This window comes from Equus quagga, chromosome 1 (assembly GCF_021613505.1).
Source record: "Equus quagga isolate Etosha38 chromosome 1, UCLA_HA_Equagga_1.0, whole genome shotgun sequence".
Lineage (NCBI taxonomy): Eukaryota > Metazoa > Chordata > Mammalia > Perissodactyla > Equidae > Equus > Equus quagga.
The window spans coordinates 96,560,034-96,577,896 of record NC_060267.1 but is presented as its reverse complement, the minus strand read 5'-3'; the positions used below and the strand labels follow the sequence as shown (position 1 = coordinate 96,577,896).

The window sequence follows — 17,863 nt, the reverse complement described above, 5'->3', positions numbered from 1 at the left end:
GTTTGTTGGTTCTTCCCGGGCTTGGCACCCAGGACGAGGGTCAGGCTGCAACACGCTGTCTGTGGGTGAGGACTGCACAATGCTTGGTTTGTTTTCACCTCAAGACGGAGCCTGGCAAACGGGCCTCAGGCTCGGCTCAACTGCCAACCCGAGTCAGCCACATACAGGACTTGAGAGGTGCCAGGGGCCAACCCTCGTCCAGCATGGGCAGCCTGGGCCACCCCGAGAGCACCCGGACCGGCGCACAGCCCGTTTCCTCCGCTCCCTGGCAAAGCAGCTGAGGCCTCCCCATGGAAAATTCTGCTTGAAGCTCTTGCTGCCCTCCAGCCAGCCTGGGAAGCCTCGGTCCCCGGAGGGACCAGGCCCCTCTTCTGTCTCCCCACCAGGCTGCTGTGGGTCAGTGCTGGGCCACCTGCTGCACAGAAGTGATATCTTTTAAATTTGGGAGAGCACCATAGTTGCTCACTCATGATGAGTAAAAGGCCCCCTTCTCCGCTCCAGCCCCTGGTGGCTTCTAGGCGCTGAAGAGGACAGCAGCACGCCCCTGGAGCCAGCCACTCCCCGAAGAGCACAGACCCAAGCTAGACTTGAGTGTCAGCCAGCATCCCTGTGTGTGAGGTGATGAGTGGAGCAGGAGCCGGGGGTCTGTTTCCAGGACCTGTGAGAGATGAGTGGAGACTCTTGGCCCACACCTGAGACACCTTCAGGGGGCCTGCATGGGTGGGGGGTGCAGGAAAGGACCCTCGACAGGTCCAGAGTGCAAGGACACATGCCCAGCAAGAGTAGCCTGCCAGCAGGAGCCCGGAGGGGCGAGGGAACTTCTTGTAACAGTTTCAGACCCTCAGGAGCAGCCTGGGGGTGTCAGCTTCCCTGTGGGGAGACATGCAGTGCCCTTTCTGCACGCACAGGAAGCTTTTCCCGCTGTGCCTTCTTTGCTCCTGCTTGGCGTGCTGGCTCTGTCCTGCCCTGGAGGGTTTTCCGAGCACATTTTCCCTTGGTTAACAGGCATTTTCTGTCCCCTGCTTGGCCTCCTAGACTGGGGCCAGCTCTGTCCTTAGACCTTGCAGAAGCGAATGGAATACTTGATGCAAATGAGCTCGCTGGGAGGTGCTGTCCACCCAGCGCTCCCAGGCTGGCGTGGGAAGGCCCGCCCTGAGTCTTCAGGGGCCAGCGGGCTGCGGTGCTGGCTGAGGGTGCCTGGCTGCAAAAGGATAGTTGCTACAAGAACTTGGATGCTGTTGGGGTGTCTGGAGAATGAAGTCATGCCTGGGCACTATCTGGGCCACCCTCCATTTCCTGCCTAGGGCCCTGCTGCCCACAGGAGGGGGGGAAGCCGGCTGAAGAACGGAAGGCAGCACTTGTTCTTGGCATGAGCTGGTGCTGGGGGCGGGGGTCCTAGTGAGGCGCTGCCCCTGCAGTCTGCTTAAAGTTCTCCCACAGTGGAGAGTCCAGCCGGCCAGTGAGGCTTGGGCACTGGGGCACTGCGAGGGCACGTGGCTGCCCCCAGGGGAGACTGTCTGTGCTCCTTGAAGCCCCCTGTTCTGGAAGACACCTTCGAGGGGCTTTGTGCTGTTCATGGGAGGGACAGTGTTCTCTCCAGCGTGGACAAAAGGAAGCCGGGCCCTGCTTGGCCCCACAGCTTCAAGGGGAGCCCTGGTGGTCGTGCTGCCCTCCTCCTCATGTGCTGTTCTGTGCACAGACAACCCGCCAGCCTGGGGCCTGACTGGTGGTGAGGGACTCAAGTGTGGCCAAGGACACACTGGCCTCCCTTTCGTGGGGCAGAGCCCTAGGAAGCAGACACATGCTTTAAAGCCACGGTTGTCGTTCCACCAAGTGGGGTCAGAGCTATAAATAAACGAGTGGACACTGCAGGCTCTCGCTTCGGGACCTCTGTGCTCAGCAAACAGGAAGTGGTGCTAACTGTGGCCGGTTGGCCAATGCTGTCACCTGGGAGTCCCCACCACCCCTCCCCAGGCAGGCCTTCTGGGTGGAAACATCTTTGCAAACCTCTTTGTGGCCCAGATGAGAGAAAATGCACAGCTGCCTCTCCCTGCCTGGCGTCAGGAGCCACAGGTGCATGTGGAGGCCACGTCAGGGTCCTAGCCAGAGGCTCAGAGGTGACCCAGGGCAGAGGGCTCCCACAAGCAGGGGCTGGGCTACTGGGAACCCCTGGAGTGGCTGCTATGGAAAAAGGAGACGTAGCAACTGGGCAGGGGCAGGGGCAGGGGCAGGGGCAGGGGCAGGGGCAGGGCCCGCCCCACTCCCACAGCTAGGAGTGCTAGCCGCTCCGGTCCAACTGTCTGTCTCTCTGACCTGACCCTGGCTGGAGGCAGGAAGCATTTACTGTTGGAATGGATGCCAGAGAGAGACCAGGAAATGCAGGAAAATGATCAGCCAGAAAGAGTGACGTCCAAAGCCAGGAGGTGTGGAAGCCAGGACAGAGCCGGCCAGATGCGGGAGGGCAGGATTTGGAGGCCGGGACCAAGGGCCAGGGAGGCGGGTTAGGAGGAGGAGAGGGAGCGGGCTGCCCTTTGGGTCTGTCCCCCAAAGGCCTTGTGGCTCAGCACAGGGCGGTGCAGAGCGGGGTGTACATAGGCACAGGGGCACAGCCCTGCAGCTCCCGCTTCTGGGAGGCCAAGTACCTCCTGATGGCCCAGCGAAGCCTGCAGAGAGGAGGCCGACGTCCACGCGGGCTTTGAAGGATGGGAAAAGAGGCCTGGCGCAAGGGAGCTGCTGGGGAACAAAGCCTGCGGCCGGAGTGTGAGGGCGCAGGCCACAGGGGGCCGCGGGAGGTCTGGGAACCGCCGCGACGGCTCCTCCCGAGGCCCCAGGGCGACCCCCCCCGGTGCTTCAGGGTCCCGGAGGCCGCCCGCCCCCACCGCCAGCCGCACACTCCGCCCTGTGGCAGGGCACCCCGCGCCCGCACCCGCACTGCCCTGGCTCGGGCGGGCGCATTCTTCTGCTTGGCTGTACGTCGGACTGTCCCTCCGCGCGTCCGTCTGTCGGTCTTTCTTCTCTCGCCCCCTCCGAAGTCGCGGCCCCATTCATTCCCGAGGCCTCTGCCCTTTCCTCCGCGCGGCCGGGCTCGGCGAGCAGCTGCTATGCTAATGAGGGCGGGGGGGGCGGGCGCTGGCCGGGGGGCGGCGAGGGAACCCGCGTGCGGAGGCTGGGGGCTCGGCAGTAAGTGGGGCGGGGGGTGCTGGGCAGTAGGGGGCCTGGCCCGGGGCGGGGGGTGCGCGATCACAGAGGCACTGTCTTTGCGTTCAAAGCCGGCGGGGGCCATTCGCGGCCGGTGGGGCGCAGCTGCGGGCGCACTCGGAAAGCGCCCCGGGCGGGTGGGGACCTACTGGCCGCCCCCGCACCCACTCGCGGGGCGCGGGGCGTGAGGGTGGGGACCAGCTGTCATCTCTGTTCTAGGGTCACGGCCCGGGACCCGCGGCTCTTTCCGGAGGCCCCTACCCGCGCGCCCACCCGACGCCGCTGCGCGTGGGGCTCCGGTGCGCCCCGCGGGGGTGGGGGTCTGAGCCGAGACGGACGGTCGGACGCCCCGCCCGCCCCGGGCCTGAGTGGTTGGACGCCGGAGGAGAGTACGGGTGGGATCCGCCAAGAGGACGGACCCCGGCGCGCGGCGATACCGGGACGGGGCGGGGGTGGGCCCGAGCGGGAGACACGAACCCCAGCCGCCCACCCGGCGTCCGAGGGGCGGCGAGCCTGGCCACCGGACCTAGGACGCCCCGTGCCCAGGCCCCCACCTCGCCCCCGCCTCGGGCGGCAATCCCCTAGAGGGCCGGGCGGGCGCGTCCGCAGTGGGTGGGGGGCTTTCCGGTGCCGTGTCTGCTCGGGCGGGTGCGCGGGCCGAGCGCGGAGCTCGGGCTCTGCTGCCCTCCTGCGGCCGCGGTGGGCACTGTGCCCGGGGGGCCTGGGGACCGAGGCGCCACGACCGCCGCGGGCCCCTCGCCACACCCGGGCGCCGCCGCCCCGCCTGCTGCGGACGCCGGGCCACGTCGTCGGACCAGCGCCCCGCACCCGCACTGGGTCTGGAGCGCGCCCTCGTCTCGGAAGGTGGCCGCTGGGCGGGCGGTGCGCCGGGCAGGGTCCGGGGCGGTGGGCGGGGCGGCGGCTGAGGAGCCGGCACCAGGGCTGCGTCGCGGGGCCGGCCTAGGGAGCCGGAGGCGTTGCCCACAGGAGCGGCCAGGACCAGCGAGGCCAGCTCTGAGCAGAAGCTCAGGCTGCAGCCCCGAAGCTGGCTTTACTGTGTGGGGACAGGGTGACGGTGCCAGAGGAAGATGCCGAAAGGACAAGAATAAGCGAGGACCGTCCCAGGACTCCCTTGGGCGATCTCGGGAGAAAACCCCCAGCAGGCCCTTGGTGATCCTTACTGAGGTTACACCTCTGCCAATTTGTGGGGCGTAGAGGGAACCAGACCACCGGGCCCTTTTGTGGAAGGGCTGCCACAGAGGCCCCAGGCCAGGTGGTTAGAGATGGTGGTCATCCCCGCTGCCCCACAGGGAGGGCCCTAGGGCAGGGTTAGTGCATCTGCAGTGTCTGAGGAAGGGGCAGGTGTGTTCACCCCATAGTGGCTCCTGGCATCTGCAGTCCCCAGAAGGAGACCCAAACCGGGCCTGGGGGGAGTGACGTGGTCACGGTCCTCCTCCAGCAGTTGGCAGTGGTGTGCTGTTCTCCCATTTGGTCCAGTGGGGAAGGGAGGACATTCCAGGGCCCCAGGGCCGTGAAGAGAGGACGATCAGCAGGACACAGGATCTGTCGCAGCCCCGTGGACATGGCCACCACGTGTCACACTTCAAGACCCAGACCACATCCCTCAGAACCATCAGAACCAGTCATGGGTGCTGCCAGATCACCCCACAGAGCCTGGAGCCTCAGCAGAGAGGGCTGAGGGTGGGCAAGGGTCTGACGGTCACGTGGAGGCTGGCATTGGAATTGCCGTCTTCCAGCCATCTCCTCGGCAGCCCCATTCCCATGGAAGTGACTATGCCAGGCACGTGCAGGGAGAGACCTCTCTCTGTTGGTAGGCTTGCCTGCTCAGGGATGGCGCCTGGAGCCCAGGCTTACCCCTGGCATATGTTCCCTCACCAGATAAAACCCACCTCTGCCTGTCTGCGGTCCTCCTCATTGGTACCCTATGGACAAAAACCCCCAAGGGGACCAAGCCCAAAATGTCTCATATCGTTTCCAAAGAGATATGACAAATTTCAAAACAGCCGTGGCGCAAACAAGACAGATCTATTTCTCATCGGAGGAGGTAGAGCAGGTGGTCCAGGGCTGGTACATGGCGTGCGCATGCAGGCTCCTCAGATATTGTTCCACTGGGTGAGTCTTTCATTCACATGACTCAAAATGGTGGCCAAGATCCAGCTATCAAGTCTGCATTCCAGCCAACAGTAAGGAGGAAGAAATGAACTAAGGCTTGGGCCCTCTCCCTCCAGAAGCTTCCTAGAAGCTGTGCTTTGGGAGCAGTTCCACGTCTGCTCACAGCCCATTGGCTAGGACTGAGTCACATGGCCAGCCACTGCTGGTGCCCGGCTTAAAATGGAGGAAGAGTGGCTGCAGCCTTTTGGGGCGGCAGTGGTCTGTGCCTGCCCTGGTGGCATCAGCCTGGGGGCTGTGCTGTCTGTGGTTTGTGCTCCCCTTGCTCTTGCCCGTTGGGAACGCACTCCATGCTCTGGCTTTGGAGGCCTGTACTTGGAGCTTCCTAAGAATTGAAACCGTGAGGCCGGCTCCGTGGCCGAGTGGTTAAGTTCGCACACTCCGCTGCGGCAGCCCGGGGTTCAGATTCTGGGCGTGGACATAGCACCGCTCGTCAGGCCACGTTGAGGCGGCGTCCCACATCCCACAACTAGAAGGATGTGCAACTAAGATATACAACTGTGTACAGGGAGGGGGTTGGGGAGATAAAGCAGAAAAAAAAAAAAAGAATTGAAACTGTCCAACAACAAACAGACCAGAGCAATAAATCGAAGCACTCCTGAGCGTCAGCGAGGCCAGCCTCCTGCTGTGCTGGGACTTACACCTCCGGGCCTGAGCGATGGGACCTGCACAGCCCCCTAGAGAAGGAGGAGGGGTAGGCGTCTGGACTCCCGCACGCGGTGTGTAGTCTGTCCACACGGCTCGCTCTCCCTGAGAGCCTGGGTCCTGTTTTCCACAGCGGACACGAGGCGACAGGTCAGGTGAGCAAGGTGGTCTTGTGCGGCCGTCAGAAATTAAGCCAGTTTCTGCTTGAATGGCCTGGGAAGTGCCCCGGAAGCCCCTGCCCCCGAGCCAGGGAGGCAGGAGTGGGTCAGCCCTCTGCTCCCTCGGCTGGCTCCCGGTTCCTGGTTCTTCCGCCTGACCCCCCTCCCCCTTATCTTGGAAGAAAGTAATGAGTAACCCAGCACTTTGAGTCCTCAAGGTTATTTTGTCAATAAAGTCCTTCTCAAGTCTTGCGTGATGTCTCCGTGTGGGTGACTTCTTTTCATTTTAATCGAGGCTGAAAGAAAATCGTTAGGTTTATCATTCATATTCCAAAAAATCAACTTCACTGTGGTATAATTTACACAGTAAAGTGCAGCCGTTTGGACTGTACGCATTGATAGAGGTTTATGCCCATGTAACAAAAGCCGTAATCAAAGCAGCATTTCCATCAGCCCCAAACGTGCCCCCAAGCCCCTCTCGGCCCGTGCCCCACCCCTGCCCCAGGCCACCCTGGGCTGATCTCCCTCCGTGGGTTAGCCGTGCCTGTTCTAGAATGGCACACACAAGGATTCGTGTGCTGTGTACTTTTTTGGTCCTCCTTCTGACACTTGGCGTAACGCTTTGAAGATTCACCCATGTCATTGCATGTTTCGGTAACTTCTGGGGGGTATGGGTCTTTTTTCTTTTTTTTCTGTTATTTTTCACTACAAAAATCCGCTGGTACCACACGAAGCGCGGGATAGTTTTCGCTGGTAGTTTTTCAGTTGACAGAATTATTATCCTCAGTAAATAATTCCTGAGGGCACCTCAGAGAACCCCGGGGAGTGGCCACGGTCCACCCCTTACATCCCCTCCCCCCAGCATCACCAGGGGACGCCCCAGGCCCTCTTCTCCTGGGCTCTGAGCCCTAAGGCCTGGCTTTCCGACCCTAGAGTGTCCGCAGAGCCAGACTCCCCCAGGGACAGGGCCAGGCTCGCTGCGTGGAAGGCTGTGAGCTTGAGACCTGGGGCTTCTTAGCCAGAGAAGAGAGGAGCGAGCTGTGTACCAGCCACTCTGCGAGGACTGATACGTGAACTACCGGTGTCGTGGGGTACGGTCAGTACACAAAAATTAATTGTGTTGCTGTATCCTATCCATCAACATTTAGAAAATGAAACTTTAAAAATACCCCTATGGTAGTGCAGCCAGGTACCCTGAGGGGTACTGTAGATATTAAACCAACTTGCTGTTTTTCCTGTGTGACTTGAGGGGTGACTCGGGGTCTTGAGGATTCGTGAGTTCGTTTCGCAGAAGAAAGAGAATGCCTCTGGGGAGGTTGTGATCACTGGATGGCCCGCCCTCAACAGCCGCCGAAGCCCAGAAGTCAGACTGCCCAGGGACTCACCGACAGTGACCCTTCTGTTTCTCCCAAACTCCTCCCGCCAAGCCCCTTAGCTGCTTAAAACCCCTGCTTTCTGTTCTTGGGGAGGCGGATTTGAGGGAACCCAGGCTCCCGCCAACTCGTCTTGGCCAATTGGAATAAACCTTCTCCATCTCCAAGCACCACGTCCCAGTGTTTGGCTTGCTGGGCACCAGGAACGTGAACTTGAGACCAAGAGGGTCGGTATCTGCAGCGTGACAACACTCGGAACACTTAAGGATGAGCTGATGAGAGACATGGACCCTCTGCGGTGAAGCCGCGAGCACTGCTGAGAGAAACGTCAGAAGATCTAAATTAGGGGACAGACATCCCATTCATGGTCTGGAAGACTCAGTGTGTTAAAATGTCACTTCTGTCCAAACTCAACGGTAGATTCAATGCAATGACAATTAGAATTCCAGCAGGTTTTTTGTCGTGTCAATTTAGAAATTGACAAGATGATTTAAAAAATTAATTTGGAAAGACAAATGACAAAATAATCTTGAAAATAACAAAGTTGGAGGAGTCCAAGACTTACTCCAGCAATCAAGATAGAATCCAGAAATAGCCCCACACACATGCTGTTACATTATTTCCATGAGTGCGCCCATGCAGTCCCATGAGGTGAGGACAGTCTCTCCAACTAACGGTACGTGAACAACATTTATCCATTTGTGACAAAGAACGTCAGGCCTCACCTCACACCATTTGTAAAAAGCAACTCGAGGTGGATTACAGACCTTTTAAAGGTAAATGTTATAATGATAAAATTGCTGAAACAAAACAAAAAGGAACATCTCCACAGCCTCGGGATGGGCATGGCTCTCAGAGAAGACGCAGCACATACCGTAAAGAAAAGTGATCAATAGGACTTCCTCAAACTACAATTTTCTGTTTCTCAAGAAAGACCATCAAGAAAATAGAAGTATAAGCAAGAAAATATCCGCAACACAATGTACAACAGAGAATTTGTACCCAGAGTTTATAAAGAACTCCTGCTACTGAAAAACAGAAGAGGGCCCGGCCCACTGGCATAGTAGTTAAGTTTGCACGCTCCAGTTAGATGGCCTGGGTTTGCGGGTTTGGTTCCTGGGCACAGACCCACGCCACTTGTCAAGCCATGCTGTGGCAGTGACCCACATACAAAATAGAGGAAGACTGGCACAAATGTCAGCTCAGGGCCAATCTTCCTTAGCAAAAAAAAAAAAAAAAAAAAAAACCCAAAAAAACCCACACACCTTTTTTATCGTGAAAATTAAAAAACAACCTACAGGGGCTGGCCCCGTGGCCGAGTGGTTAAGTTCGCGCGCTCCGCTGCAGGCGGCCCAGTGTTTCGTTGCTTCGAATCCTGGGCGCGGACATGGCACTGCTCGTCAAACCACGCTGAGACAGCGTCCCACATGCCACAACTAGAAGGACCCACAACAAAGAATATACAACTATGTACCGGGGGGCTTTGGGGAGAAAAAGGAAAAAAATAAAATCTTTAAAAAAAAAAAAAAAAAAAAAACAACCTACAGATTGGTAGAAAATATTTGCAAATCATATAACTGATAAAAGACCTATAGCCAGAAGATATAAAGACCTCTTACAACTCAATAAGAAGACCGTAACTCAAATAAAATTAGAACCGCCCCCCCTAGAATGGCTATAATAAAAAAGACTGTCAATAACAAGTGTTGGCTAGGCTGTGGAGCGGGGAAGCCCTCACACACTGCTGGTGGGATGTCAAATAGTGCAGCCACTGTGGAAAGCAATTTGGCAGTTTCTCAAAAAAACAAAATTTTTTTTCATATGACTCAGCAATTCCACTCCTTGGTATTTATTCAGAACAAATGAAAACATGTGTCCACACAAAAATATTTTTGGCAAATCTTCCTTGCACCATTTATTCCTAATAGCCAAAAAGTGGAAAACGTCCAAAAGTCCACTGAATGGTGAATGAGTAGACATGTCTGGTCACAGTGGAATGCTCTGTAGCAAGAGCAAGAGAGGCTCCCACCGCTGCCACGTCTGCGGGCACGGCGAGGCTCAGAACCACCACGCCACATGGAAGGAGCCAGAACAAAAGCTGCAAAAGACTCCACTGACCGGAGGTGCTCTTTAGAAGAAGGCAAACCTGTGGAGACAGCGGACTGCTCGCTGTCTGAGAAAGGAGTGGGGCGGAGCTCTCTGGAGTGACGGAAACATCCTGAGCCTGAATTGTGGTGTTTGCACAACTGCACGTTTACTAAAAATCATTAAATCACCCACTTAAAATGAGTAAATTTTGTGGTATGTAAATGATATCTCCAACAAGCTGTTTTTAAAAATAAAGAAACAAGAAGTTACAACATAAAAATCAAACCAAACCAGACTGGTTAGGGTTGTAAAGTTAGGTGGTTAAAGTATGAAGTAAACAAATCGGGAATAATCTCGAAACTTGGGCAGCTGTCACCTGGGGTGGGGCCGGGCAGGGCCGAAGGAGAGGTCAGCGAGCAAGAGGGACCCTGAGGGCTTCTGGGAGATGACCAGCTCGTTTCCTGATCTGGACGGTGAGCACACGAGTGCTTTGTGCTTGCTTTGTGATGAACTTTGAACGTATATATTTTGCTTTATACATTTTTCTCGATGTATCTTACATTACACAACAGGGTCCCTTTATAATACAACCAAAAGCTCTATGGTTCCTGGGAACAAATCTAACAAAGATGAGCAAGACCTGTCTGCAGAAGATTACAAAGCCCTGTTGAAAGATGTTAAATCAGGCCTTAACGAACGTATTCTAAAGGGATCAACATTCGCCAAATTGACCTGCAGTCAATGCAATTCCAGTGAAACTCTGAAAGGATTTTCGAAGACTGTGACAAAATCAAGTTCTAAGAAAAAAGGCCCAAGAAGAGCCAAGGCACTCCTCAAGAAGAACGCTGCGGTGCGCAGGGCTCCCAGACAGAGGCTGTGGCCATGGGGAGCGCAGGCTGGCCAGGGAAGGGAGGAGAGGGTATGAGACCGTGCACAGGCAGGAGGGAGACGGTAGACCTGGAAGTGGGGCATCTCACAAAGCAGGACCTGGTTCATAAACAAGTCAACGAAAATTAAATAGAATAATAACGGCTTCGGTGCGGGGCTGAATAAAAAGGAGAGTTAACACAGCTGATGAGAACGCCCTTAAGTTGGATGCGGGTGACCGAAAGGCCTCGAACTGCCCACAGAAGGGTGCAGGATGAGTAAGACTGGGTGTTGGTGGTCCAACAGGCAACTGAGTAGGGAAAACAGGCTGGGCATCGGAGGGCCACACAAAACCGCCGAGAAATAAGAAAAAAGCAGCTCAGAGTAAGTGGGACGGCTAAAAGCCACAAACGGCAGGCTCAGTCCATCAACGTGCGGTCCCGGCCTCCCCCTGGACGCGCCTGGACGGCAGATCCCGACGGTGCCCGGCACACTCGCGGCCTCCAGGAGGTGGGGCTCGTCCCTCGCCGCGCGCACGCGGTGGCGGTGGCAGAGCCCGGCCAACACAGCGCGGGGGCCCCGACCCGGCCGCCCCCGTCCCCGGGCGCCATCGGAGCGGGAGGAGCCGGCCCCTGCCCGCCCTCCTGTCCCGGGCCGGGGGTCTGCGCGCCGCCAGCCGCTTCCCTCGCCCGAGGGAGGCCAGGCGCGGGGGGCTCAACCCCGTCTCCCTCGCGCAGACCTCGGCCGGGTCCGCGGACGACCACCAGGGCGAGAAGGGCTGGCGGGACAGGGGGCTCCGACCGCGCGGGACCCTCGGGGAGCCGCCCCGCGAGTGGCTCTAGGGACACCAGCCCCGGTGGCCGCGGCCCCTGCGCAGGGCTCCGAGGGCGGGGGTCCGGCCGAGTTCTAACGCCGGGAGCGCTCAGCCTCACGCCGACTCCGCTCGGCACGTGCTCTCGCGCGCCCGCGGCCCGAGCTCCCGGCCCGGCCTGGCCCAGCCCGCCGCACCCCGGCGGCCAGCTCCGGCCCGTCTGGGCCTTGGTGTCGCGTAGCGGTCGCCTGTGCACGGCTTTCCCCCCGCGTGGGCCGGGCCCGCGGCGGGGGCGGCACGGAGTCGCGGAACCAGCCCCTGCGACCCCCGGCACTCCATGCTGACCCGGCGGCCACCAGGCGGCAGCACTGAGGCCACCCCGCCGCCCTCGGGGAGCCGCGGCGGCGGAAAGGCGCCCACAGCACCTTCCCCAAAGCTTCGGCCGGAGGGGGGGCCGTGTGAGGCCGCGCGCCCCGCCCCGCCCCGGACATCGGGCTCCAAGAGCTTGCAGCTCCCGGAAACGCGACTGCAGCGGGGGAGGGGGGCCTGCCGGGCGCCTGGGGAGGGGCCAAGTTGGCAGGGATGAGGCCCTCACCTCAGCCCTGGGAAGCAGTGGGGCCAAGTGTCCGCACCTCTGCCGCCGTCTAAGGGATGCCCACTCAGATGCTTCTCCGGGTCAGTGCCCTGGGGCAGGTCGGTGGCCAAGGCAGGGGGATCCAACAGTTCAGGGCCCCCTACTTAGGCCCACCTTCTACTACTGTCACCCTGAGAGTCCCCCTTCCAGAGCATTCAGAAGACTCCACTGGATCAGCTCATTGGGTGGAGAACTCACCCACCCCATGGGCTTCCGGGAGCTCCTGGCCCACAGGTCACAAGAACTCCAGGCTTTCCGCTCATTTCAGGCAGTGGAGAAGCGTCCTGGCCTTCGGGCCCCCAGGTGAGCAGGTGTGCAGGGCTGGGCTGGTGTGTGTGCAATGGCTGCTGCAGGCACCCCACAGAGCGGTGGTCACATCCAGCTCTGCAGGGTATCAGCTGTGTGACCCTGGCCCCTGCTCACCCTCTCTGAGGTCATCCATCCTCTCTACCATGGGGTCAGGCTGCCCACCTCCTGGGGTGCTAATATGTGGGCACACAGCAGGTGCAGAGATAAGGACTGGATTGGGAGATGGCAGACTCAGGGCTCTGAGAGGGGTTGGAATTGGAAATGGGAGTTCAGCGCTGACCCACCCCCACAGCCTCCCTAGATCCCAGTGTTAACCAGCCAGGGGACCACACACAGATTTATTAGGGGCCTCAGGGGCCTGGTGCAAATTCGCAGGGTCCCCTCCCTCCTACTGCCACCATCCACTCAAACGTCCCCTCGTGCCTGCTAGCATCCACCATGTCTGCCTGCACCTATGCTACAAGAGGTTCACCCGGGCCACCACCTGCTTGCAGCCGGTGACGGCAAACTCGCGGCCTGCCACGCGGTAGTAGCTGAGCTGCCCGGCCAGAAGCTCAGCGCGGGCCTGCTCCGGGAAGAAGCCCTCCCCGGCCATCTCGTCCCGGAAGCAGTTGACTATGTCCCGCTTGTCCAGCAGCAGGAAAGGCACAATGGCCGCGGCCTGCCACAGCGGGTGCTCGCGGACCAGGAGCGCCTGCAAGCTGCTGCGCAGTTCCTCCTCGGCCCACATCGCCGCAGCCGCAGCCTCGGCACTGTGGGCACCGTGGGCGCCGTCGGGGCGCAGGGGCAGCGCGCGGGACGCGTTCTGCAGCACGAATCGCGTGATGTGCGGGCCACCGGTGCGGCTGAGCAGCACGTAGATGGCGTTGTGGAAGGGGTGCGAGCGCTGTGGCTGCAGGAAGCCATGCAGCTCGTCCAGCAGCGCCGCCGGCATGAGCTCCACCTCGTCCAGCACCAAGAGCGGGGTCTTCTCCTCCGCCTCGGCCCGCGCCACCACGTCGGCCACGCGCTGCGCCAGCTCCTCGCGGCAGTCCTGCGCGGCGCGCGGCTCAGGGCAGTGGTGCTGCGCGTGGTACTGCAGTACGAGCGCGCCGTCCTCAAGCACCGCGCGGAAGTGGCGTGCCAGCAGGCGGCCCACGTGGCTCTTGCCCACACCGCTGGGCCCGTGCAGAGCCAGGAGCAGCGGGCGGCTGTGCACGTGCGTGGCCAGGTAGTCCCGCAGCAGCGCCACGATGCGCCCCACGGCAGCCGGCTGGCCGAACACGGCGCGCTGCAGCGCCTTCTCCAGCCCGTCCAGGTCGTAGCGCTGCGCGTTATCATCTAGGTTCTCGATGGCGTTGAGCACCTGGAAGCCCACGATGGCCACGAGCAACAATAGGCAGCGCTGCGCGCGGCTCCGGTGTTCTGCGCGCGGCCGGCACTTGCGCGAGGTCTCGGGGTAGAGTACCACGCGGCTGCGCCGGCGCCTTTTGCGCGGCGTCCTCGAAGGCGGCTCGGCGGGGTCGTCGAAGGTGAAGAATCGTGGCTGGTCCGGGTTCGCGCGCGGCGCCTGGGGCCCGCAGTCCGGCCCTACGCCCGGCGGGAGGCGCCGCTTGCGCAGGAGGCACACGCGGCGGCGCAGTCGCACCACGGCGCGCACGGGAGCCATCACGCTAGGGCCTGGGGCGCCGGGGGCCACGGCCGCGGTCTCCAGGCTGGTCTGGCCGCGGTCCATGGCGCAGGGGCTGCGCTCGGCATACACGTCGCCCTCCCTGCAACAGGAAGATGGGGAGGGTCCCCAGACTTCCGCACGGCAGACTGAGACCCTTCCCAGGAGTGATCTCACCCCCCTAGGAGGCCCCAGAGTGCAGTCGGAGTTGTGCCACAGCCAGGGCCTTGTCCCGGGCTCGCTGGGCCACAGTCGCCCCTTGACCTGGAAGCGGCTCCCCGCAGGGCCCCAATGCAAATCTCCAGGGTCCTCCCATAAACAGCCGCGGGCCTTGAGGAAGTGGCTAGGGGGAGGTGGGAGGCACAGCTTATCCGGCGGCCGCCCTGGCTTCCTGGAGGAGGAGTCGGGTGCCGGCCAGGCGCCGATTAGGGGTGAAGAGGGGTCAAGGCCGACCCCGCCCCTGCCCGCAGCTCCGACTACCCGGCGCCAGGGGCCCTCAGCGTCCCTAGAGGGGGCCACGGGAAGCAGAGGCCCGAGCACCCCCAGAGCCCGGACGGCCCCCACACACTGAAGAACACTTCGGGGAGAGGGTCTGGCCAGAACTTCTGCTTATGAGAATGGGCCCCAGCCCTGTCCCCAGGCTGAACCCAGACCTCCCAGCCCTCAGCCCCAAATTGGGATCCTCCCAACATCCTCCAGTAAACACACTGATGGAGTGGCGGCAGGGAGCCCCCCAGGGACGGATGGGGGTGGGGTGGAAAGAGGGACAGAAAGATGAGCTGGAGAAGGGACAGCCAAGAGGAGACAGAGCTGGGTAGACGCAGGGCGGTGGCCCTGGCCCCCAACCCACCCCCCCCATACCTGCAGCTGAGTGAGATCAGGCTCCTGCCAGCCCCAGCCCCTGGGGCAGCCCCCTGCCCCCACCAGACGCTGGGGCCCCACTCAGGAAGCAGAAAATGCTGGCTTCCTGGTGAGGGTCGAGGTGGGGTCAGGCGCCTGGCTAGGCCAGCCCAGGCTTGGAGGGGCAGCGACACCTGTGGGTCCCCAGGGAGCGTCTGAACAGAGGAAGCTCGGAGAGGTTTCCGCTTCTATGCAAAGGAAGTGAGTCAGGGGTGCGGCGCGGGCGGGACTTAGGCTGGATGGAGGCGCCAGATGGGGAGGCGTGGCTGGCTTGCCCAGGTCCCTGGGCCAGCAGGTCACCTACCGTTCTCAGGCCTGCAGCCCTCTGAGCCCTCCTGGCTCTGTCCAGGCTCAGGACGCCTGGTGAGGCTGAGGGCATCCCCTTCCCCAGGATCCTGGGCCCTTGTGCCTCCGTCTGCCCTCCAAGAACCCCCACCACCCCAGGAACATCTCCTCCTGCATCTGACCACCACAGGGCCCGGGGGGTTCCAGGCTGCCTGTAAGCAAGAAGGGGAGTAGAGCAAGAGGGGGTCCCCTGCCCAGCTGGTGTCCCCCAGTCTCTCCCTATTCTCTTTTTCCCCACCCACCTCTTCCCCTCCCCTGATCCCAGTGTGGATCCCCCAGGCTAGGGCTCATTTCCTTTTCCTCCCCGTCCTCCTCTACCAGGGCCTGGGGCTCTATCACCCCCACCAACCCTTCCCCTGTCCCCAGCCTAGAGCCCCCCCTCCTCTGCCCCCCACCCCGACAGGGCAGCACACGCAGGGACCAAGTTCCAGAACTGGGGAAGGACCCCCCACGTGTGGCTCAGGGTCCTGGTGATGGAGCAAATTTAGAAAGAACTTGGGCCAAAAGTTGGCAGATGGGGGCTCTGGAGCCTTCCCTGGCCACCCCCATTCCTACTGTGCACAGAGGGGCCTCCTGGATGGCCCTCCCCTCCTCCCACCTGACCAAGGAACTGGTCTCTGCCAGGCCCAGCCTGAAAGCCCCTCACCTGCGCCCAGGCCCATCTCTGGGCCTCCTCAAGAGTGGCTTGTCCACCAGTAATGCCCTCAAGCCACCCTGGCCCTGCCCCCATCTGTGCCCTAAAGGCACGGTGGCAGTCCTGAGTCCCTGGCGCAGGGCCCCACCCTAGAGTCTGTCCTGCCCATGGCCCCCACTCCTCCCAGCCTCCCCACCGCCACCCCTCTGCCCACACAGGTCCCTCCCTCATCAGGGAAATGTTGGTCATGGGCTTGGGCTCCCCTTCTCTCCAGGACACGGGCTCCCACGCCTCCTGGTGACATGTGGGAGCTCCTGTCTGTCCATCTGTCCAGTGCCCTCTGCAGGACAGCTGCACTGAGGGACAGCTGCTTCTCCACGTCCTCCTTTCCAGCCTCAGGGCCTGCTCCCCGGGAACCACTGCCCCTTCTCTGTGCAGGACCGGGTGCTTGGGGACCCCTTGGGCACCTCACCCACCATATGGCCTGGCGGAGCTGTGAGCCCATGCAGGGCCTTCCTGGGACCAGGCCCTGCCCATCTCTGTGGTTCCGGCACGGGACGGGGTTCCTCAGGGGCCTCGGGCTTTCTCTGGTCTCCAAGCTGCTGCTGCCTTAGGGAGGACCCCCTTGAGGGGCACATACAAGAAAAACTGCAGTGGGGGCAGGACTGTCTCCAGCGGCCAGTTGGCTGCTTCTGCTGGAGGCTGACCCACCACGCCTGGGGTCCAGAGCCCCTTTGCTGGGGTGAGGAGGGACGTGGCAGGAGTCAAGAAGATCAGGCCTGGAGGGCCCACCCCCAGGGGTCAAGGGTGAACCTGAGCCCAGGGCTAAGGCCTTGCCTCCATGCACCTTCTCCCCCACCTCCAGGGGTGAAGGGAGCCCTAGGACCCCACCTTTCCCTATGTCCCTGGACCAACCCCATCGCACCCTGTGACCTGATCCGGGAGGCCTCCCTTCCCACCCCTTCTTCCTGTGCACACCCAATGGTCCCACCCCAGATTCACGGTCATGTCTCCAACCTCTTCTCTGCACAGACCCTTCAGCCCAGTGGGGACTCGGCCTCCCCAGCCGCTGGCTGGAGGCGGGCGGGCGCCCTCGCCTCCTCTCCGTCCCAGATTCCCGGTGTGGACGCTCCCCCTCTGCCATCCTCCCTGGTTTCCCAGCAGTGTCTGCGTTTGCTCGGGGTCACTGTCACCCCTGCAGCTCTGCCCAGTCCTGCCTTGGGGAGTTCGGCTACCTCAGCTGCTGCCCCCATCCACCGTCCCTCCGTGGACTCCTTGTGGCCAACAGCTGCAGTCCTCACCCCCACCCTGTCCTTGCAGCTCACAGTCTCCGCCAGACAACCCCTCACCCACCGGGGCCTCCAGTCCCCTGAGGCCCCTTTGTCCGGGCTGAGGGGCCTGGTCACACTGACTGGTCTCTGTCTTGACCACGAGCCTCAGGTGGGTCAGGAGGGGCCTGGTCAGCTCACTCGCTCCTCCCATGACTGGGCTCCTTCCCCGTCCTTTCTCCTCGGCCCCACTCGGCCTGTCTTGCCTCCCAGCCCGGGACCTGGCCCTCTGCTTCCTGGAGAAAATGGAAGCAGCCGGAAGGGGACCCCCCCAGTGTCTGCACCCACAGACCTGCCTCCCCTCTGAGAACCCCTGCTCCCGAGAGGGCCCCCCGTGCCCTGGCCCTGCCCCTCTGGCACGCTCGGCAGCAGCCCAGCAGTCCCCCCCATCTGCTTTTCACTCACTGCGTCATTCCCATCAGTGCACAGTGGGTGTCTCCTGTCCCTCCCACACCTGCAGAGCTGCACCTGTCAAGGTCACGGTGACCTTGCAGCTGTCACCACTGGTGGTGGGCAGTAAGGCGGCCCACCCAGAGCTGACTGCAGTCAGTCTCGGGGCCTCTGGCAGCCTGGACAGAGCATGGCCACGCCCAGGCCTTACCTCCTGCACCTGCTGCCCGGGAGGGCCGAACACCCAGACTGTGTCCCACAAAGACAAAAATGCCCCCAAGAAGGCACCTCCCCACCCTGCACTGAGCCAACTTTGGGGGCACACACAGACAGCTCACTCACTGA

The 17,863-nt window shown here is 61.3% G+C and overlaps 1 protein-coding gene across 1 annotated transcript; it reads right to left on the bottom strand.

Annotated features, from left to right (window-relative positions):
* Window positions 1-12,597: 12,597 nt before the first annotated feature.
* Window positions 12,598-14,954, bottom strand: TOR4A (torsin family 4 member A). Its single transcript, XM_046681769.1, has 2 exons — window positions 14,783-14,954; window positions 12,598-14,024 (listed from the first exon to the last, which is right to left on the bottom strand). The coding sequence occupies exon 2, from the start codon at window positions 13,985-13,987 to the stop codon at window positions 12,731-12,733; it is 1,257 nt and encodes a 418-aa protein (XP_046537725.1). The 5' UTR covers window positions 13,988-14,024; window positions 14,783-14,954; the 3' UTR covers window positions 12,598-12,730.
* Window positions 14,955-17,863: the final 2,909 nt, after the last annotated feature.